This window comes from Meleagris gallopavo, chromosome 10 (genome assembly GCF_905368555.1).
Source record: "Meleagris gallopavo chromosome 10, MGAL_WU_HG_1.1, whole genome shotgun sequence".
Taxonomy (NCBI): Eukaryota; Metazoa; Chordata; class Aves; order Galliformes; family Phasianidae; genus Meleagris; species Meleagris gallopavo.
The window spans coordinates 11,854,039-11,877,812 of NC_139413.1; the positions used below are offsets into that span (position 1 = coordinate 11,854,039).

The 23,774-nt window shown below is 38.9% G+C and overlaps 1 protein-coding gene across 4 annotated transcripts in view; it reads left to right on the forward strand.

Moving 5' to 3' along the window:
- The window catches only part of PLPPR5 (phospholipid phosphatase related 5), a 203,121-nt gene that overhangs the window by 100,736 nt on the left and 78,611 nt on the right, over positions 1-23,774 (forward strand). For 2 of the 4 annotated variants that reach the window (XM_085232183.1, XM_085232182.1), the window contains exon 4: positions 22,380-22,568. In XM_085232183.1, coding sequence (XP_085088309.1) covers positions 22,380-22,568 — 189 coding nt within the window. Of the gene's footprint in view, positions 1-22,108; positions 22,569-23,774 lie in introns of those variants that run through there. The other 2 variants (XM_085232184.1, XM_085232181.1) reach the window with 2 other exon arrangements.

The following is a 23,774-nucleotide window of genomic DNA, read 5'->3' on the forward strand; positions in this document are numbered from 1 at the left end:
CTAATTTTAAAGTAGCAAAAGCAGTTACATGCCTTTTGTTGCAAGGCAATTTGCAATTGTTCTCTTTGCTCTCAGGTGATAGCAGCCTACTCTTACATAGTTTAGATTTCATTCACTTCACACTTTGCTTTTGGATGTGCACTGAAATGTTGATTTTGATTTTTGTGTTCTGTGTCTTAGTTACCTGAAACAGCAGATATTTCTCCAGTATCTTGACTGTGAGTATAAGCTGTGTTCTACATCGCTACAATACTCTTAAGAGATCAATAAAATTTTCCAACTGGAGAGAGTTGGTTCTTGTCTTTCTCTTTACTTACTCTGGCAGATCTGGAGCCTGAAAGAAAGATCATTTGTATTTTTTTTCTTAATTCTTTTGTAAGAGAAAGATGCTTTGTAAAAATGTCATGTATTTGGCTGAGTACACATTCCTTAGCGTTTACTGTTGAAAAAGAGACTGTGCTACAGGGAAACCCAAGAGACCTGTAGGTCTCCCTGAGATTTGCTGAAGACAGTTTCTACTTTTCCCACAGCTATTTTTTTTATTATTATTGTGCAACATTTACTGGGTGGATGAGCAGGCAGATAGTGTTGATTTTATGGAAGCTTTGCCATGGAGAAACCTGCTTTGGGACTTGACAAATTCAACTTTTTGTTTTTTGTATTTTACTGAAAGAAGTACTTTGTCATTTAATTGCAGTATTAATGATGAATTTCTGAAGTACTTAGGCTGGTGGGAGTTAACATAGAAGCAAGGCAAAACTGCAGTTGAATCAATTCATGTGGAACAAAGTGAGAAATATTGCGGTTGCATAGATGCCAAGATATTACAGTTAAGCACCTTATTTTCAAATTGCCGTCATAAAGCTAATAGGATTTCTTCGTTTGTCCTTCCTATTGTTTATTAATGTTTACTAATAATGGTTTCTGGGAATAAGGTAAAACCTGATTAGATTATATCGTTATTTTCAATCTAGTAACATTCTGATTGTTTTGAGACACTGAATTATACATAACAATAAGAAACTTTGCTTAATTGTCCAAATGCACTAAATGTGTTCTTAAATGAAATGCTACCTATGTGCATAAAGATCTGCCAATTGCATCACCAGATTGTGATCTCCTTTAGCACAGTCATACCACTGTCTTGCTGCATGTCAGAATCCAGTGATGTTTCCTACCATTAAAAAATTCTTAAGAGTGCACAAATTGCCTTTTATAAAAAAAAAAAGTAGAATATGTAAGATTTATACTGACAAGTACCACTTATAAAACTGAAAACAGATAAAGTAACAGACCAAACAGCACAGAAGCCTTGTTTGTGCAGCATTTTTGTTTCATTATTGACTCCAGATACAATAAGACTCTGTCTCTTTCATTTTAAACACTTCTGCAGCAAGAGCTCTAGGCAGTTATGCAGAGCATATTACCTTTCTTCAGATGGAACAATTTTCCTGAGGGTGAAAATATCCCATTTTCATGCTATCATTCAGGAGGGTTACTGTCATATATTTATTTATATATATATTTATTTTCCCTGGTATTTGATCATGATATCTGCTGGTGCGTCTTACTGAAACTACCAGCTGGAAGCTTGGGAAAGTAGATAAAACCTTTGTGGGGGGGGGGGGGGGGGGGGAAACAAACACCAAACCCAAAAACAAAACCAAAACAAAAACTCCCAGTAAGGGAAGGAAGAGTTACAGGAAGGAAAGAATGAGCAGCTATAATACTGGGCACTGAAAAAGACTCCCCAAGGCAGTGGTCACAGTACTAAGCTGCCAGAATTCAAGAAGCATTTGGCATTGGTCTCTGACGTAGGCTTCAAATTTTGGGTGGTCCTGTGTAGAACCAGGAGTTGGATCTGATGACTTTTGTGTGTGTGTGTGTGTGTGTGTGTGTGTGTGTGTGTGTGTGTGTGTGTGTGTGTGTGTGTGTGTGTCTTCCAACTTCTGGCATGTGTATAACAAGCTGTGGAAGGTGGGCAATACCAGCTTCCCAAAATTTCTTCAGGCTGACTTTCACCAGAAGAGGGACATGGGAGAAAACATTCATACAAATGGCAACAATGGATAAAACAAGTAGTAAAGATTTGAGAAGATTTGTGGACCTCCTTTCAGAGTGAAAGATACTTGAGTTCATTTTGTGTGGAAAACTTAGTGGTGACTCATAAGCAGCCTTCATTCCAAGTTGCGGAGGAGCTGCCCCTCAGCCAAACTCTGCTGTTCTGAGCTCCCCCTGAGAGCTTGTGTCTACAGTATTTTTTCCAAAAAAGTGAGAGAGAGCACAGATATGAGTATGAATCCCTTGTCTAACAGCAAGGCAGACTGGTGATGACATATGGCAAGGGCAGGCTTGTCTGGGGACTGATCCTGTAGGCTGTGGTTAGGCATATTCCCCAGAACAGCAGCTGGAGGCAGACATGCTAATGCATACAGTGATTTACTGCCAGAGTAATTGTTTCATAGGCTGCCTAGTACAAGAAAAGATTTCCTATTACTAAAACAGAAGGAGCTCTTTTCTGAGATCTATTTATAGGGATGCTTGTAGTGTTTCTGCCATGCTCTCACAGGTGGCTTATTGATGTCTCATTTGGGCTTACTCATCTTCTTCCAAACCCATAGCAACAAACTGTGGAAAGGCAATTTCATATATGGTATGTGTGTGTTCCAGCAAGCGTCTGCCTCCATGTTGCAGAAAAGGAAGCTTTGGGATACATTACAGGGTCGACAGTTCATCTCCATTTTAGTGCATTGAGAATTTTAGGCATTGGTTAACACCCACCTGCAGTACTTAAGTGACATGAGCAAAAATGTGTCTCTGTTTTCATACTGAGCTGGAGAAGAGGAATCTTTGTTTATTCTTATTCCTGAGGTAACAGATGAAGAGCAGCCACCTATTGGTCCTTAATGCTCAGAGCTTGTTCTAGTCTTCAAAGTGCTGTCAACCACTTAATAAATAATAAATAACTGCTATGTTGACATATCTTTACTGAGCTGAGCCTATAGCCCAATGTACATAACTGTGCATGCGCATCTCCGTATACAGTGTTAATGCTTATATCATGTAAGCATTAAGTATTATAAGTGAGTGTCAATAAGCCCCTGCGACTCACCAAGTGAAGATATGAATCCAGTGGAATATGACCACAGAGTTTGCCCTGATTACGTACAAATAAATTGATTAATAGCAGAGCCATCTTTTTTTTGTTGTTTGATAAATGATTTCAGCCTTAAACAGTCTGAGAGATTTCAAGAAGATATGCCATACTGCTTGCTTATGAAGCATTTTCTGTTTTGTTGCTTTGAGTAAACGCAAGTTGAATACAGGAAACTACTGCTGTGTTTGATAGCACCAAAGATTGTGCTAAAAATGCCTGGAGTGACAGGGTCCCAACTGATAAGTTAATAGCTCCCAAGGAGACCCCAGCTGGTGCAAGCACTGTATGAAATACAGACATACAGGCAGAGCACAGGATGAGGGAAGTCCAGAGGCAGATGTTAAAGAAGAGTTGGTTGCTGCTGACTGACACACCAGAGGAAGGAAAATCAAAGAGGGATCTGGGAGGGGCATTGAAGAAAGAAATGGAGAAGAAGGGAAATGGATGTGCTATGTGAGGGAAGAAGAATGAGGAAAGATTTTAAGAGAAAAGAAACTGGAAGAGAAACACAGGGAGACAGGAAGGAGAGATCACAGAAAAGAGTGATGAGATGGGAATGAGCAGTAATGGGTAACAGCTGAGAAAAAACAGAGAAAGCTAAATGATTCTTTTTGTATCTTTGGGAAGACAGGAGAAAGAATTTCTTTTTAATTAATATTTAAAACACCAATTTTAATCAAAGCAATTTTATTCATTTATTTTAGGAAAGAGAGAGGGCTGCCTAGCACTTAAAAGCATGTTTTTAGTTCTCAAAGATGGTAACTCCTCTGGAGATTTTTAGTTAATTTACTACTGGACTCATGGGCTGGCTCTTAGGAGCATCATATTTACGATGTGTGGCTTCTGCTCATTTTTTCTGCAGCAGAGATTAGCTCTGCAGGATTTTCTTCTAGGCAGTTATAGCTTTTTTTTTTTTTCCTTTCTTTGACATCAGTTTTTTTGTTGTTGTTGTTGTTTGTTTGTTTAAAGGAACTATGAAATTGTTTGTATTTGTGATATTAAGAATAAATAGTCTGTGGATCATTCAGAACCAGAAATCTACTGTATTGTGATTGCAAGGCATGACTTCACAGCTTGATAATTCACTGTAGTCCTGTGTTCTCATGCTTCTGTAGAAGCTTGGTAGACTGAAAACTTTTAAGTCTTCATTCAGTTAATGTCCCTCAACAAAGCCCTGTAACATAAAGTTTAAGAGCATATTTCAATTTCTTTGAAGTTAATGAAACTTAGAAAAATTCTGCTGAAAAGAAATAAAAGATTTGCTTGGAAATAGAACAGGTCGAAGTAAGTAGGGATTTAGATAAAAAATTTTATGTGCAAATCATTGCATAGGTACTCTTATTTAGAAGAAAAATGTCTGGAATCAGTTTAATATAATAGTAAAATCTAAGTAAACTTGAAGCTCCCTCATACCAGAAAAAAAAGAACAACACATGCAGTCCTTTACTCTGCTGTATTTCTCAGCATTTCTTATTTTGATATGCTTATGTTTTATTTAGGCCTATTATAGTTTGTTGTGGGCACGCTATTCTCAGCAGCACTGGCCTTTTACAGGTGGATGTAATACAGTTTTGTTCTCTTCAGATGAGCATAATTACAAACAGCAGGCATGCATCTCAGAGAAACCACACAGCATTGCCATGCTTCACACTACTTGAGGTAAAACAAACTGTAGATAAATTGCTAAGTATTTGGGGTGTATTTTTGAAGGAAATGCTATTAGCAGCAACTGATTTATATTTATCGATGTATTTATGTTTATTTCAATATGGAGTGTTATCTATTAGTTGACAATCTCTTTTTTTGCAGTCGTGAATAAAATTTTAGTCCCTGTAACTGTTCCTCAGTGCTTTCATGAGAGGCCATGTAAAGAGGGGTCTCTAACTCTTCAGTTTAATTTTATGTGGATTTAATGTTCTGAGGTTCCAGAATCCAACAGAGTGAAGTACCTCTGAACCGGTCTCTTATGGATATTGGTGGAAAGGACTTGTTAATAATACTGCATCAGTACAGAAGATGTTTCATTTATCAATCTTAAAGATGAGGAGCAGTAGAACAGAATGTTATAGTGGTTGTTCAAAGTCTTTCAGTCTGTAAGGAATGGGAGACTACAGAAGAAATGCTAAGTCATGACTTGAAGCAGTGTTTGAGCACCTGGTGGGAAGGTAGGGCTGACCTAGGGGAGTTCAGGTGCATACAATGCCCTTGAGTGACTAGAAGGGCTGAAGCCAGGATCCACCTCTTTCCAGACCTCATTTAAGGACTGGCAGTGGAGGTAAGGGCATCTTGCTGGATATCCTTGTGTATGTGAGGCCTTCTGAAGGAGAATGGTTTCTTTTTTTCTGTGCCTATGGCTGTTGTGTTTGAGGAAGTCCTCTCTTTCTGCTGCCTAGGGCTTTGCTACTCTGCTGTCATTACTGTGCTTTTCATTGCACTGCAGTGTTACAGAGACATTTGGGAATAATGCATATTGAGTATCGAGCTCCATTTGAAACACTTTCCTTTAACCTTGATTTTATTTTTGAGACTATTCTCAATATAGTTAATTAAAGCAGACACAACCCCGATTACATCTGCCCTGCAGTGGAGCTGGAGCTGCAGCATGGCATAGGTCTGTTGGGCTCTCTTTGAGCCGCTATAGGATGGATCACTCAGTCCCACCAAGAATTCAGCAGAACTTGCCATGTGTGGGGTTTTTCAGAGTGGCTCCCATGACTGAATGACAACTGTTAACCGAACTGTGCTAAAGCTAGCTTAGTTGGGTTAGATCCAGCAAAGGTATGGATAAGGATGCTTCACAGCCGTATCTGTGAGTGTGGCCAGGAGCACGCTGCTTGCAAGCATCTATGTGATGATGGCTGACGTAGCCCTTCAGCCCCAGTGGAAAATCTTATGCAAGCATTGAGATGTGAGTGTATTATTATGCTATAGTCACACAAGTTCTGTGATATGAGGTAAGGAGGAGGGTAGCAAGACATCTACAACTAGTTCTGGGAAGCCAGCACTGGTTACTGTGGGATGCCCTGGTAATACATTTAGAGACATCTGGTAATCAGAGAAAGGATGATATCAATAACTGAGGTACAATATAGCAACATGCTGTGGAAAAGTGAGAGGCATAGAAATTGCGACTGAAGTTACACTCATGAAATGTTGGGTGGATTATTTCTTTTTATTTGCACATTTTGGAAGTAGAAGTTGCTTCCATGTGGATAGGAAATTGCTTCATTGCATGGTATTATTTCTGTCACATCACTTGAGCTACTATTGTAGCTTGGCAATTTGTGTTCACTGTTTTCAAGTAATGTTTGTGATCCACTGTGACACAAATCACTGTGGATCCACTGGCTTTTTTTGCCTGTGCTATGTCACGCTAAGACAGCATCAGGGCAGATGATTTCTATATAGAATTTAACTGTATTAAAAGATCCAAAAACCTGATGTTGTCATGATACTGTTACATAAGTTCATGTCATAGAAGTCACTGGGAAGACTGTAAAGAACATCCAAATCTATGAATGGGGATCGAGGTGACATGATTTCTATTCTTGAATGTTGGAGGGAGCATTCAGCCTTATTTATGTTCTGCCTCATCAGTTGTGAAATCTAAAGAACAGTTCTATGCCCACTTCTGGTAAGATACACAGATAGAAGAGGAGAACAGGTATGCAGTAGCAGTACTTTATAATCATTTATTAGCATGGCTACCCAGGGTAGAAAAGGTGCTCCTTTTTTGTAGTGTATCAGCTACAATTCTTTCTTAAAGTATCTGGATAAGCTAAGTATGTAGTATCTGAGAACCTAAGTCAAGGCATTTGAGTGATGAGAAGGAAGATCTGTGAGATGTCTTAGTTTTTCTTTAAATGTCTCATTGTATGTTCCTTACTTCTATAGCAGAAGTTAGCCAAACCACGTGCATCAAAAACATAGTAAAACAGCAATTGTACTTTTGCTTAGGCAGTAGCTGGAGAGCAAAACAAGGTATTGGGTGAGGATTCAAGTATCCACAACCACACAATCAAATCCTCTCTGCTGATAGAAGAGAACAGCAACCACCAGGTGCCAGTGGTGGCGACTGTCCTTTGGTTGTGATTGTCTCCCTGTGGAGACCTGATGTCTGTCATGTTTTTTATGACTGGCTGACTGTCTGGCAGAGAAACTTTATTTGCAGGGACACATTAACAGCTAAGCTGGCTGTGTGCAGCTTCCTAGCCTGTTCTTCAAGAGTTTGTTTTATGTGAGACAAAGGAAAAATTACTTTTCCTGGAAAGCTGTTAGCCTTTATTTCTTAGGTATTTGAGCAGGTCTTAAGGGGATACTGAATATAACAGAAGACTGTATGCAAGTTCTATCTTGCTTTTCACTGAAACATCTGAGGTGCTGTTGCTCTGTGCCACTTGTGTCTTGGCAGCGCGCTCCCCTGAGCCCACTGGCAGTGACAGGGAGTTAGCCTCAGCTGCCTGCTCTGCACAGTTCTGCCCCTGCTCACCTCTCTGCCTGGCCAAACCCTGGCTGAAGGCTACGTGAAAGTCAGTGCCTCAGCCCTAGAAGATTTGAAGATGCTTGCTGGAAAAAACAGCAGGGAATATTTACATTACATGTTAGTCAGGTTCTCTTTGCAGAGAAACATGACTTTTTCATGAGCAGCCTGCAGGTTAGGAGTAAAAGAAAAGGTGGAGGTCAGAGTAATTAACATTAGAGGAATGCCAAGTGTAGTGTTTATCTTGCAACAAAGTAGAATATGTTTTTTTTACACTTAGAGCTTGCTCTCAATCATTGACTCAACTCTGCTAAGCAGTGGCATTTCAATGGATGTCAATGGTTGATAGTCAATGGACTAATGGATGAGAGTGTACTTGTTAGATCTAGTTTCTATTCACTTGGTCTTTCTAGCAAAGCTTACTTCATAGTAGATTTTTTCCCCTAACTTATTTCTAACTTATTTCTAACCTAATGAGAAAAATAATCTAAAGATGTACCGAAAGTTCCAGTAGTATGAAAAGCAGTCTCAACAGACTTCATTCTGGTGATATTAAGCTCTACACCTTTCAAAATGTTAGCTTTTCTCTGCAGAGCAGTCTCATAAGCTACTACTGTCTACTGTTCAGAAAACACCTGTCCTCTTCAACTCACAGAATTATTGAGAACGTGCACCTGGGTATTCTGTCATCTTTTCCAGATACCTTCATTAGCACTATTCAAAGCAATGAACCCTGCTTTTATTGCTTGATCATAGTGGATGGAATTTGGAGTCTCAATCCAACTACCTAATCTGGAGGAAAAAATATTCTGTGAGACTTTGAAAGCTCAGAAGCTGAATCTATATTGCAGAACCTGAGCTGTGTAAACATTTGTTATTTTCTGTTATTGTCAAGAGCTTGTGCTAGTTCAAGGCATTATTTGTGCAATTTCTCTTGCCCTTATTTTTTTTCTATCGGATGTTGAATTCCTTTGACGTTGCTTCATTTTTTTTTCTTTCTAGCAATTTTCCCATTTAAAGAAACATCAGATTTTGAAATTAATCTCCTCAAATCCTTGCAATATCGAAAGTTAGTTTCGCCAGCAGTACCAACTGATGACAGACTATAAATGCAGATTCCTAAGGCCAGTTACTGTCCAAGAGCACTCACTTTTCAATTTTCCTTTGAAAACAGGTTTTTTTTCTTTCTTAAAATGACTTAGTATCACCAGATGCAAACTTTTGCTGTTCTTGTAAATCTCAGTGATTTTAGGTTTAGGTGTTCTTCTATGAAAAACATTGTGGTGCTAATTAAAAAGAATCACACAATATCACAATTGATATTATCTTTTGTTTTCTTTTTCCACTTCCAGTTATGCATTTAGATGTACTTATTGAAATTTTAAGAGATGTAATTCTTTCATCCTGTATTCACCTCCAGAAATTACCAAAATTACCTTTTTTGAACATAGGGGGTAGAATGTCTCTAACTCTGGCAGTGGGCAGATCCTTTAATTATGCATCTCTGAGACTGACTTCTGTACTTCAGATAGCAGATTTATAAACTACCACTCTAAATTTTGTAAAAAACTTACCTTATTGCATAATGGACTTCCATCTTAGCACGAGCCCTGAACCATGCTTAGCTATGCTGATAGGTTTTGTGGCTTTGTCTTTTTTTCAGTCTTTATTGGGGAAGTGGCAATACAGCAATGTTTGGGGTTTTTTGTGGCTTTTTTTTTAATGCTTCTGAAGAGATCCTGGCTGACATTTCTCTTTGTCTTGGTTATGCACTCAGCAAGACTCTTTATGCAATTTATTCCCCATTGAACTGTGAGCTTTCTCATAGCTGAGAATAAAGATGACTCAGACAATTTATGGCTGATTCAACAGTAGGAGGTCAATCTGAGTTTTTCCTTTACCCTTTGGGTTCTAAGGATTTATTTTCTGCCTAAAAAGAGCATTATGTATCATGTCTCTGTTGTGTAATTTTCACAATCTACAAATTTCTTCTATTTTTTTTTTTTTCCTGGCTTCCAATACCTAAGTAGCTTGTCAACAGTTGTAAAAATCACAGCCAGTAAAATATTTAGTGGAAGATGCAGAAAGTAGTTGCATAGGAATAGGTAAACTGCAGTTGTATGAATTTGTGGTGATGTTGAAATGCCAACAAAAGAAAGAAGTAAAAAGCATTTCACATCTTCCATCGAAGTACAGGCTTCAGAACCACCACTTGCTAAGCATCTTTATTTTTTAAGTTTCAAATGTATCTTCTCTTTAAATTGTTGTTTGTTTGTTTTTTTCATTGGATCCTTAACATATTTCACTAAATATGTATACTAAAAAAATTAGAAATGTTAATTAGAAATGTATACATGTATACTAAGAAAATTTAGAAAATCAAGGTTATAGTGTCGTTTCTGACTTTAAGTGTATTTGTTGGTGTTTATTTCCATTCAAAGACTTGTAATCCTTTTTTCATATGGAGCAAGATGCCTGATAACATTGTGCTTCAATGTGAAATGAAACTGCACATAAACGAGGAAATGCAGTATTAAAATGGCATGCAGATTTGGTTCTAATAATACTGTTACGTATTTTTGCTCTCTTCTCCATGATTTAGCTCTTAATGTTCTACATAGCCACTTGGATGCAAAATGTAGATCCTGAAAGGAATTGCGCAAAGTATCAAGATTCTGTTAGCAACTCTACCCCATTGATAGTAATAAAAAAGCAGGTTTTTGATGTTTGAAGGAAATGAAAACTGTTCAAAGCGATAAGAGCTTTGAGTGCTGTACATAGATGAGAACTATCAGAACAAGATTAAATATACAAGAACAGGATTAAATATAGAGAATCTTTGATGGAATTGAAATTATACAGAGACTTAATAGGAAGAAGAAAGTAAAAAAAAAAATAAAAATCTGAAAACCTCTCTTATAAAATATAGCTTTCATGACTTTTGCTGCTTTGTGGAAACCTGATCCTTCAATTACAGGTAGTTTTTCACAGTGCTGTTGGGGAATGCCTGAGTTTTGAAGGAAGGAGTAAGTGAATTGCTCTGGCAGTCTGTCATTAAATTTTTCCAGAACACTATAGAGTTATGACTGACTACATCCTATAACCCCCTTCCAAAACCAAATAAACAAAAGTTTTTCTGACCTTTTAAAATTTTGCTGAATTTTTTATACAGCTTGTTTAATGAAGTGCTTGTAGGGTAATGCCTTTCTAGAATTTGTTAGTCCTCCATTCCAACTGACTCTCTTCCTTTGCAGAAACAGAAAAGATTCCTGCTCAGAGAGCCTTGTATATGACAATACTGATCAGACTGTATTTACTGCAGTTTGTTTAAATTGCTCTTGAGTAGAAATTACTGCATGTGAGTTATGCTTGCATGACTTCCTTTAAATTGCTAATTTCTGTAGTTCACTTTAGTAACATTTTACCATGAAATATGTGTGTACCACAGTACTCATTGGTTCCATATTTGTAGGCAGTAATAGTTCACTGTTAGAAATAGTCTGCAGGGAAGCTTTGGCTATTTGTGTAGTATTTTGTTTTCAAGAAAAGCAACACATTTTAATCTTTTGGGACGCTATCAAATAAACTTTTAACCATATCTAACAGGACGATAAACATTCAGAGAAGAGCATTTTAACACCCATCGTTCACTGGGAGCAATGCAAGCGTAGGAGAAAGAAGTGATACTTATGAAAAGCACTAGTTGAGTTAATAAAACTTTTTAATATCTTCTACTGACAAGATAAATATTGAAAAGCTAGTGCTTCTTTGAAATGGATAAAACACAGTAAATCAGTAAATGTTCTTTATTCTCAAGCAGTTTCTGAGCTTGGCTCCAATAAAAAAGTAATACCCTACTAAACAACTTCACTGCAGATATTGTTTATGCTGTTAAGTACTTGTGTTACAGAGAACCAGATGCAAGCAAATGTCCTGCATGTGAGGGTTGTCTTAGTGACCCCAGGTGATACAGAAATGAGCCAGCTCCCCTTCTGTATTAATCCTCACCTGCTGGTAATGAAAGCAATTGGAGTAGTCAATAAAATAAAGGTGCAATTTCTCCTGCTTCTTTTAATGCCTCTTTTACTTTGAAGAAATAGATCAAAGCACAAGAAGGCAGAAAGAAGGGATGCTAAGAAGAGCAGCATCCAAGGGAGGTAATCTTAGGGGAAATTAATCCATGAATGAATTTATTCAGAATTATCTTGAAGTCTGAAGAGATTTCCAGATTCTTCCAGATGCTATTCTCTCTGATGCAGTGTTTTTTCCAGCCTTGACCATGAGAAATACAGGAAGAAGAAAATTCTTAGCATTAGTGAATGTACTTTGGTTTAATACTCCTGGCCAGAAGAAGGGAGAGAACCAGGAGTTGTGTGTTTGATGGACAGGAACATTGTTTTGAGGATATTTTTAGTATGAGGGATATTTTCAGACAGTATCAGTATTTTTAAAGAACTCCTACATAGTGATGTTTTTTCGTGAAAACTGAAATGAAAAGATTATCAAGGAGTATCTATTCATTACACAAATCTAGTAGGACACAGTTATCAACATAGGAATAAATTGATGTGTATTAAAAGCAATGAATGTTTGTCCCTCCATTTTTTTTTCCCCCCGTTTTGGATAAGAGCTTATGACAGAATCCCCTCTGTGTCACCACTGTCATTACCCTTGTTTCTGAGGTTGCTAGTTGCAACGTGAGTGCAGGAGAGCTGTTATATTGAATAGTGAGCGTATGATGAAAACTTGTTTGGAAGATATGCATGTTTTTGTGTTATCATCACATGGACTTTTTCTAAAATTACTTTTAACTTCAGCTGTGTAGGTCATGCCAATGTCAACTGGGACAAATTTGAAATTGTGCAATTTCTCTGGGGTAATTTTTCTTTTTATCTGCTAACTGAAACGTTAACTGAAATGCTCCTAATGAAATTAAATACTGGACACCAGGATGCCTAATAAGCTAAATATCTCGCTTAAATCCCATTTGGATACCGTCCTAATTACTTTAGAAGCAGTATTTAGTATGCTGGATATTAGCATTGCTCTATGAAGAGGTTAATGCCATAAAAATGATGTGTCCTAAGATGGTTGTATCTTTTTAGCAACCACCCACTCCATTTCACTCCATTTCAGTTTTTGTGCCGTCTTAGTGGGAATGTGATCCTGTAGCCCTTATGTCCCTTATGTTCTGTCCTCAAGTCTCCAACTGCTTTTAATTTCTCTAAATTAACAGAAGTCTTATGGGAGTGAAAGACCAAATGCTAAGAATATTTTAATGTCACTCTTTTTTTGAGATGTACTTCACATTTACTGCTTTACCACATTCAATTCTATTCAAAGTAAATGGACCTTAGATACTTGCATGATTGATAACTTCTGGCAATGTGAAGTGAGGAAGAACTGCATAATACCTTAAGGCCATTAGAATAAAGTCACTAGATAGACATATGAGAAGAAATATTTGGAATAGTTCTGTTAGGTAGCAATTGAGCCTCTCCAAAAAAAAAAATACTGAAGATGTTTTATGTTCCTTGATTCTATTCCTGCAATCTGGCCTTCCCATCCCTCAGCCACTGCCCAGTGTAGGGCCTTGGATGTGCCAAGTCACACTGTCTGCGCATAATCCAGTTCTCTTTGTAGTGTCCTATTGTCGTGCCTGGTGCTATCTGCTATGTGAGCTGTTGAGGTGCTGCCTTTTAATCCTGCTCTGGCAGGAGCCAACAGAATACTCACTTTATTTCCTCATGATAAAGCTGTAATTTAAATTTCTAATGCTCTTGTCAAATTTGTCAATCTCTCCCCCCACTTCTTTAATGATTTTTGTCCACGTAATCACTTGCCTCTTCCCTCCTTTAGTACAGTCCATTGTTCAGAGTTAAGCTGGTTAGCTAGATGAATACAGCATCAGATAAGTAAGAATCTCCAAGAGCATTCATCAAAGTAAAGATTTCTGTATTAACTAAACAAGCATCTATTTTGGTACCCAATACTTTGGCATTGTCTCCTAAATATAAATTACACCTTAGCCTAGCAAGTTGTTGAACAGAGTACTTTTAAATGAGAAAAAATCTCAAATAAGATAATTTAGCTAAGATCTCGAAAACTTTGGTTATTAATAATTTATGATACCAGTACTAGCAAGTTGCTCAAAGGACCTTCAAAAGCTGGTTTATTTATTATTACTCTGTCTCTTTACCTTTCCAGCTACTCCTTGCAATTCAGGATTCACTTCTCAAAACAGCAAGGGCTATTAGTGTTTCAGAAGTGACTTCAGCTGTTGGAGTTTCTCTTCCTTGATGCCTTTCTAGGCATTTTTCCAGTGCTTGACAGTACGCCTTTTGCCTGGAGGGTAATTTATAGAGAGTGATGATGACCAAGTGATAGGGATACACTCTAAGATTTTATTTTATTTTTATTTTTTAAGAATTAGTCCTGTAACAGGTTTTATGTAGCAGCTTACTGCTTTCTCTAGAAAACGGAATATTAGGAGCTATCTTTGTTGCTTTGTTGATTGTATTATTCTATGATTCTACCAGTGTAGATAAACAGATGAGCAGTTTTGACTTTGTAACAATTCACCAATGGCTTATGGGCTGGTTCAGCCCAGTGCTGTGAATAATGGGTCGGGGGACCCACATATCCATGCCCTGGGGAAAGCATGGGGGGGAAAAGGATAGGGAGATGGACCTAAACACTAAACAGCCACAACAATCTGAGAAGGAAAACTAATTTACTGAATAAGATACTGGAATGAAAGACAACACAGTATAATACAGTGTAACTGGAATTCAAGCTAATAAATCAAATAAAATGGATGAGAATGTGTCCAAAAACTGAAGGCTTTACTGTAATGCTAAAGGCTAGGGAACATGTACTGCAGTGATGAGCAGAAAGGGATGTCTTGTGACTTGTGAACAGTTTTATCTTTCCCTCTGAATGGAAAATGGAAACAAGAAGTCCTGTTGGATATATAGTTCTCCTTTTCTTCTGAGACAGGTATATCTGGAACTACTGATGATCCATAGAGCTGAAGCATTAACTTTTTAACTCCCAGTGCATTGTATGATGTTATGAGGAATACCAATAACAAAAATCATGACACCAAGTTAGAGGAAATATGGTGTTTTTTTTTTAGATTTGAAACATAATGATCAAATGAATTACAGTAATTGCAGTGAATCACCACTAGAGTGGATTGTAGTCATTAAGACTAAAGATTACAAATTTGTAGGTTGTAGTAAATTTGCAATCAGAATCATACCAGAAATAGATCTTGGGGGATTCCTAAGGGTCATGTAACCCATCCCAACCCATTGTTCAGAGCAGAGCTGACTTCAACATTAGGTCAGGCTGCTCCAAGCATTGTCCAGTCTGGAATATCTCCAAGGATGAAGATACCCTGATAGAAGAAAAGTATCTAGAGAAGGATGTATGGAAATGGATGATTTTTGCAACAGTTGTTGTGTAGAGTCTAGTCATTCAGAGAAGTTCTCTGACTACCTGCAGCATGGGCAGGCCTAATGCCTTGTGGAAGTTGCCATGTAAGTCCTTCTCTGAGCTTAGCCACAGAGCCCAAAGGGATATTGTGGAAGTGACATTCTGCAGCACAGGGGGAGCTCCCCAAAGTACCAAGGTGTCTGTCCTGCAGTGGGCATGAGCAGTAGCTTGGTGAAAAACCACTGTGGGAAATGGTATCCTTGGCATGCTGACAGTGACACTCCGGGATTGTATGAATGTTTTGTGGCTTTGAAGCTGTATTTGTCATTCGATCTCAAGTTTTCCTCTTCCTTGAGTTTTCAGCCTTTTTTGGATGCTCAAGAGCATGCTATAGAGGAAAGAGTATTTTTTAAGCAGAGATTTTCATGAAAACATGAACATAGTGTGAGTGTCCTCATGTTGAATGGAAATGTGCAGTACCTTTGTTTCTTGTAGCTCTCAGGATCATGAGGGCTATATGAGGGTATAAATGAGCTGTGTCCTGAGGAATGAGTGTTTAGAATTGGTCTTCAAATATTTTTAATATTGTAAAGTTTCAGAATAATCAAAGAAAATCATCATCTCTATTACTAGAGATGATCTCTATTGATTGGACAGATATCTGGTAGCAGTGAATTTTGTGTTTAATTGCTTGATAAATTCTGTGGGCTTTTTTTTTTTTTTTCTCCACTAAAACACAGTTCACATATCCTGAAATTCCTCTTTCTGTGCATTTCTTATGCTTTTAATTTTATGAAGGAATGGAACTTGGGGATGTGATTTCAGATGTAATGCTAACAAGAAATGTCTAGTATAATTTGTAAGAACATAAGTCGTTCTATCACACAACTGCCTGTGAGCTTACCCAGTAGAAACTACAATGAAGAGTGTATTGAATGTCTGCCAGGACGAGCTGCATACACTTAATGATAACCAGATCTGGAAGTATGCAGTGATTATTGTGCATAATTTATATTAGTCTATTTGTTTTTCCCTTTTGAGAGAGAGTTAGCAAGTGGTTTGATTTAATCTAATGTACAAGCTTGTGCTTGAAAGTATCATTGGAGTCCTTTATAATTTACCTGTTCATGATACTATCGCTGAGGGCCAAGCCTGGTTATGATGTGAGATATCTGTTCAAGTTTTACTATGCATCTTTCCTGATGAATCCTGAGTGTCAAAAAGATGAACTCACGCTTGTGTACTGACTTGCCAGTGTGACAGTCTAACTTATGTTATGCAGTTCTGGATGCTATTTAAGAGTGGAATTTAAAAATCAGAGGTTGGATTCATCCAGGTAGAGTTCAAGTTATAAAACATCAATCTTACGAGCACACAGAGGATGATATTTCATATGAATTTTCCTGCAGATAAACCAGATCTCCTTTAGTTAATCCAGAAGTGCTACAACCTCTCCAGCAACTTCGGCTATTGCTCACACATCTCTGAGGAATATGTTTACTGAGTGCTTAAAAGCACTGCATACTACTTTACTACAGGTGGCTAGACTGTGGGTGAGAGCATAACCACAAAAAGGAGGCTGGATGTACTGAAGATTTCTTCATGCTTGTGTGCTTTTGGACAAAATTTTCATGCAGTGCAGAATCTTGATGAGTGGGTAAACATTTACTTTAAGCACATCCCTTTAGTGTGGATATACAGAATATATAACTGAGAAGTTGTATTAATTGGCCTCACTATTTACAGTAAAAAAAAAAGTACAAAAGATGACAAATTGTAGAATGGCAACACTACCATATTCAAACGAGATAAATTAATTCAGTAATATGGAGAGGGAATTTTTTGAATTGGTCTATAAAACCTTCAAGCATTGTGCAAACATCTGAACTAATTTTGAATTATGTATAAATTCTAACTGTACAGATGCATACAGGACATTGCATAGGATAGGCCCATGTGACTTCTTTCCACTTGATTACTGCACCATGAGTAAGTGCGTGCTCTGCTTATGTCAGCTACTGATTCCATAATCTGCTGTATCAGTAGTTCAGGGTATCACTGGTTGCATTTGAATGGACCATCAAAGAGTTGTTAAAGAGGATGACATTCTGGGTGAATGAGATGAGGATGCTTATTCCTAATTTGTATTATTTTTATTGAACCAATTATTCTAAACGTTAACAGGTTTGCAGACAGTTTGTATAATATTGCAGTTACTGAAAATGTATTTAGAAACCATCACAACTTCATAGTTGTGGTAACAATTTTCTAAGTAGGAGGCTTTTTTCCTAAGATTATCTTAGATTAGATTAAATAATTTTTCTAAGGACATTCAGATGTCAGTGTTTCATTTTTGCATCAACAAAATCATGTTCTGGTTTGTTTTTTTTTTTAATTTTCTTTTTTTTTTAATTATTACTTTTTATTATTTTGACAGCATGGTAGTATGGTAGAAGAAGTGCTAATGCAGACTTTAGTTCTCATGATGTGCAGGTTGGTGGTACGTAATGTGCCTCTGGCATCCCAAATGTTCTGTTCTAGCCTATGAAGAACTTGTAAGTAATAATACTTTTCCTTAATTTGAAGATAGAAAGCAGTTTTATGAAGACTAATTATCTATTGATGTAAACACTGACTAGGCAACTAAAGTGCTGTGGCTACTAATCATTATATCCAACTCAATCATTTCCTTGTTGCGTTGTCCTCCTCCTCATTTGTTTCATCTCCATCTGTTCATTCTTTCATGTACTTGTACAGCACTGTATGAGGTGCCCAAGATTACTGGGGCAAAATTTTGCCTTCTGTGGAAACAGGGTCTAGCTCTCTAACACTGCAAGGCAAATACAGTATTAATGCTTATGCTACTACTAATTTTACTACTTTTTTCCCTCCCTGTGTGATTCAGGAGAAGTATAATTCCTATTTTGGAACTAACTTAGTGATGTGCAGGTGAAAGTTAAGAGTAAAATTGATCACGTCTCACTGCAGCCCTTTAAAAGATGAGTGATAGTGTAAGCTAGTCATCAAAGCTTGATTTATTGTTGTAAGTGGTATCATCAGGCACTGGTACTTCTCAGGATGGGATGAATGGCACTTTGAGAGGATGATTCATCCTGCCCTAATGTAGTAGAGCTTCGTCACCTGCTGGAGCTATCTCTCTAAGTGAACTCCATGTTAGGACCATATGAAAAGCTTACGTTAGATGCCTAATTTGTCTGAGTCATATTGTGGGTGTTTTGGGAATTAGATTCCACTTCTGATTCTTCTCTGTGCTCCACTTGCTAGAAAATTATTTCTCTCTTGCATTATGATGCTTCTATGAACATAATTTTGGTAATATCACAGAATTGTAGAATGGTGTTTAGTTGGAAGAGACCTTAAAGGTAACCTAGTTCCAGCCTCCCTGCTGTGGAAAGGATTGTCAGCCACTAGATCAGGCTGTCTAGGGTGGCATCCAACTTGGTAAATGCCCCAATCTTTAGGATTTTAATAATTGGATGAAGTTTCTGAAAACCTTTTCCTACATCAAAGATACCCTTTGCTTCTTAAGTTAGTTTGTGGATAAGTTTTTATGCAAGTCTCTCTCCTTCTGTTTGCCAAATTTGCCTCAATAAACCAGGAGGTCTCTAACAATTCAGTTTGTTCCTTCTCTTCATTGCTGTTGTATCATCAACATAGATGCAGTATTCCCTTCTGAGCAGACTGGTTTAGTGTAATGTGAAGATGTAACAGGGAAACTTCCACGGGATTGCTAAATGCTATCATTCTGATAAAGCATGAAAGAGAAAAGTAAAAACAGTTGGATGATTTGATATCAAGTCTTCCCATTAGGAAAGCTTTGTTGCGTTGACCGTGTATCTTTACTGCCTTTTGCCATAGCAATGATTTATAATTATAAAATTAATTTAAAAAAAAATTATGATATAGTACACATGAAGGATTAATGAATTTGTTTTTGAATTGGAAATATGTCCCACTTATGGGGGTTGTGATTTCAAAGTATTACAAATCATTGAAGCTAAGGTTTCTTTTTGTCTGCACTGCTCTACATTGTGTCTCTTGAGATGATATTTCACTTTAAGTAGCAAATGAAAATAACAGGATGGATGTATGACAACTCTGAGGGGAAACTCCTGCTCTAAGATCAGAGGAACTATTCCCAAGAAAGTAAGTTTCAAAATCAGTCTGTCTGTCATCAAAGGTCAACCGACAATTTTACCAGTACCCTTCTGAAACTAAAATTATTGGCTCTGGGCTTTTTTCTGCCATTCCACTGTCACTGCATATCACTGATATAAATCAGGAGGGAATGCTGTAATTGCAGAATATATTTAGCTGCCTGTGTTAGTCACTGGAGGCTAATGTGTTCTTTTACTTCTATTTGTTTGATCTAATACATGCTTATGTATTTAACTAGGCAACCAATGAATATCGTGTTCATTATAATAAAAAGTATAGCTCTGGTTTCAGCTAAATGCATATTTACAAAGGCAAGCCAGTGATGTGCATGCCATGCTTTGCAGTATGTTTGCAACAATGGGAATTTGTTTGTGACTATAAAAATATTTGCTATTATTATCTTTCTGCCTTTCATAATAATTTCAGTGTTGTTGGGAACTTGGACTTGCCTTGCCTATGCATTTTTAAGCATTTTAAAAATTCATTTTGTAACGGATTGTATTCAATGTAGTGCAACAATCAATTTATATAGGAAGAATTGTAGCAACCATCAGTTACATGGATTATTTTTTTTTTTTTTATGTCTGCAAGTGAGACAGAAACTAAACCACACTTTATCAGCTGCAAGAACTTAAGCCTTTCAGAGTGCTCTGAACCAATCTTTTGGCAATATGCAAACAAATCAGTGTGCTATTAAAAATACCAAGGACAACAATGGAGCAAGAAATCTTTCTCAGGGTCTAACATGTATTAGTAGTGTTGTGGTGATTGTGCAACACTTATAGGGTTTTTTTTTCTTTAATTTCTTTCATTGTGATCAGAGTCTTGTATCAATGAAGATTTTAAATCTATTGGTAACTTTAAAATTCCTCTGTAACATAAATCTTGTGCTTTCTGGTTTACAATTCTATCAGCAAATGGCAAGTTCACTTGTAGTATTTGAAGCACAAGGCACTAGATTTAGCCAATAATACAAGTAAATACTGCATCTAGTTGATTTATCCCTTCCTGTTGCATACCATATGTTTAAATGTCTGGAAGCCAGACCTTAGAGCCTCAATAGCATCACTGCTGTAAAGTTAAAGAGAAGCACGGAGAAAGACTATTAAAGAAATTGATAGGCATGACAATAAGGAGAGTCCGTGTTTCATCTAATGGCATCAATATCTACTTGCTGTCATTTGTATAACATCAGAAAAGGCAGAGCATTGAGGGTATGGATATAGGTACAGCCAAAAGTGTTAGTAATTTAGCTTAGACTGAAAGGGTGTGGTGAAGATGGAGTCAGATTCTTGTCTTTGGGTTCCCAGTAACAGGAGCAGAGTCTGAGCCTGGAATAGAAAGCAGGATGTTCTGGTTTAATGAATGGAAATATTGTCAAGGGTTGGACACTGGCATGGTTTGTCCAGTGTGGTTCTGGAATCTCTGGCTTTTGAGATATTTAACAGTTGATGGCATGGCCCAAGAAGCCTCTGCCTGGAGCTGTGCTGACAAGGTGGTTAGGCTTTGTAACCTCTAAGATTCTTTTCAAAATCCTTCAGGGATTTTGATAGCTGCTTCACAATGCTTATAAAGCAGAACTTGTTCTGTTCTCTCATTCCTATGGCACTCCAGGGGTATCTGTAACACAAACTTAGGCTTCTAATAGCAAAACTTGGAAATTTTTTATTAGCTGGATACTGGAACTTCATCATGCAGCAGCATACTGTGCCATAGTCACAGCTGCACATGAGGAGCTCCCGGTGTTCCTCTGGGGCATCTGCTTGGCTGCAGCTGAAGAGCTGAGCATACTGCAGTCTTGTTTCCTGGATTTGGGTTTTTTAAAATGTAGCTGTGTGTGACTTACAGGGGAAAATTAAAATTTATGTGTGTTTGATAATGGATATTGGACTCTGCACTAGGGAAATGGGGAAAATGAAGTCTGTGCTAGGCAGAATTCACCACAAGATGTCTCATGTCTCACTATGCATTATTCACAAAGGTACGCAACTATCCAGAGCAGACTGATGAATACAATGCAAATGGCATGATTCAGATTATTCTGGGGGGTATGTTAAGAGCATACGAAAATAGACTGGATGTGGAATCCAGACAGGAAAAAATGCATTCTTCAAGGGCCAATTAAAAATAAATACATGGGAACTGACAGCACTGAAGATGAACAAAACTCTCCAGAAAGGAGAAGAAAGCAAACAGTTAAACCCAAAGTGCAGTGCAAGAAGAATGATTGCACGTTACAAAAGCGGGGCTATCCAATGCAATTTGTTATTTCTAACAGCTGTGATTCAGTAGGCCAAGTGCAATTTTTGATGCTAAGGAGTCTCTTACAGGCTGCTGCCGGTGGTAGCACAGTGCGGTGCAGAGATGGGGGTGTCTGGAAGTAACTTCTTGCCTGTTGGTGTTCAGCATGTGGACCAGAGCTTGCACATGGGTGACTCCGTGCAAGCACAGGCTGCAGTTGTTCATTCTTTGGGTGAGCAGATAGGTATTTTTAAGTGAAACACTTTGAGGTTTGAGTCTGTGTGATTTCTTCTGACACTGAAACAGACTCACGTTTTATTTGGAGGTGCTACTTGGGCTATGGCAGCTACCGGCTTCCTGCTAAATGAAAGCTTTCAACACGAATTCCTTTAGAGGTTATCCGTATATGGAAGAGCATTTATTGCCCTTTTGAGGCTTTTAAAGCCGGAGCGCACAGCTACCGGGCGGGGCCGGGGTTGCCGCGATGCGTTCCGGGCGGGCCGCCCCGCAAGCGGACGGCTGAGGCGAGGGCAGCCCCTCTACCGCGGCAGCCGGGGCTCTGGATTCGCCTCCTTTGCTCCCGGGAGGGCTGAGGTCCGGCGCCGCGGGGCTCCCCGAGCGGGGCGGGGCGGGGTGAGGCGGGGCGAAGCCGCCCCCTCGCCGCCGCGCTCCGCCCGCCCGCTGCTCGAGCCGGCGCCTCGCTGGAGCCGGTACCGAAGCGGCGGGCCGGGCCCCCGCCTGCCCTGCCCTACCCCGCCCCGCCGCGCTCCCCGCCCCGCCGGCGCCCGCGGTGGATGCCGCGGGGGAGCGGGGCCGCCGCGGCCGCCGGAGCCCCCGTACATGCGAGTGCCCTCTCCGCTCACCAGCATGCTTTACTTCCAGATGGTGATCATGGCAGGGACCGTGATGCTGGCTTACTATTTCGAATACACGGACACCTTCGCTGTCAACGTGCAAGGCTTCTTCTGCTACGAGGGCGCGTACCGCAAACCGTACCCGGGCCCGGAGGACAGCAGCGCCGTGCCCCCGGTGCTCCTCTACTCGCTGACCGCAGGCGTGCCCGTGCTGGTGGTAAGCGGGGGGACGGCCGCGGGGCTGCCCGGGGCACGGCAGTAGGGAGCTGCTGTGCCTGCCCTGCGCCTCGGAAGTTTATTTTTAGCATGGCTTTATATAACCACCGGATCGCGTATTGGTAGTTCTGCTTGGCTGGCTTTGGGGTTTTTTAAAAATATATCATTTGGGTGGTTTTTTTTCTCTTTGGAAGCATGTGTCAGGTGCAGGCAGGTGGCTGCCTGCGGGGACATCTGGTTGTTGGCTACCACAACGAACACTTCACCTGGTGCTAATTAAATACCAAACCCTCTGACAGCGTATTTATTTGTCATGAAAATTAACTGCGTTGTCAGTAGATTAAAATCGTTTTTGCTCGATTCAGTCATCTCCATATGTCACAACTACCAATGTGTGTGCAAGCTGAACCTGTGTTTCTAATGCACTGTGATCTGTCAGTCAGGTTTAAATGGATGAGTCAGAAAAGAAGTTGATTTCCCTGTTTTTCTTTGGTTTGGGGGGAAAAAAGCTAGGAGGGAATTGTTGCATGCACTGTTTGTGTTGTCAGAGAACGAGGGCATCAGCATCGTTCAAAGATCCCTGACTGGGAAGGAATGAGATGGGAGTATGCAGCCATCAGGACTGGATTAGATGCAGTATCACTGGGTGCACACACAGTTACATGCACACAAACTCCTTGTGAAGAGTTCATTTTAGTGGACTGTTGTCAGTAGAAAAAGCAACACACCTTCACAGGAAGAGGAGGCCTCTTAAGGCAGTAGCTTTAATGGCTGTGTACCTTTTCAGAAAACTGTAAAATAAATAAATAAAATCTGGGAGCAGAAAACTTCACGAAGGTGATGCTGCTGTAACTGCAGACAGTATTCTGTTGAGCACTGAGGTAGCATCCAACAAAATCACATGGTTGAGCTCAGCTTTACTGTTTAAGATATCAGACTGCAGTCATTTACAGTGGATTTGTTTTTTGTTTTTTTTTTTTTTCCTCTAGAAAATGAACTATAATTGTTAGCAAAATATGCTCTACAGCTGTTTGTTTTGCTGTTCTTTGTTTTAATATCAGTTAGTTGACCATTTTGTTTGTCTGCTTGTTTGGTCTTTTGAACCCTTAAATGCTGTTGAGATTTTGAAGGTTATTTTGTTGGTGTTGTTTTTCTGTTGTATGTAATGTTTGGTTTGCTTTTAATTATTTCTTCTGTTTGGCTCTGG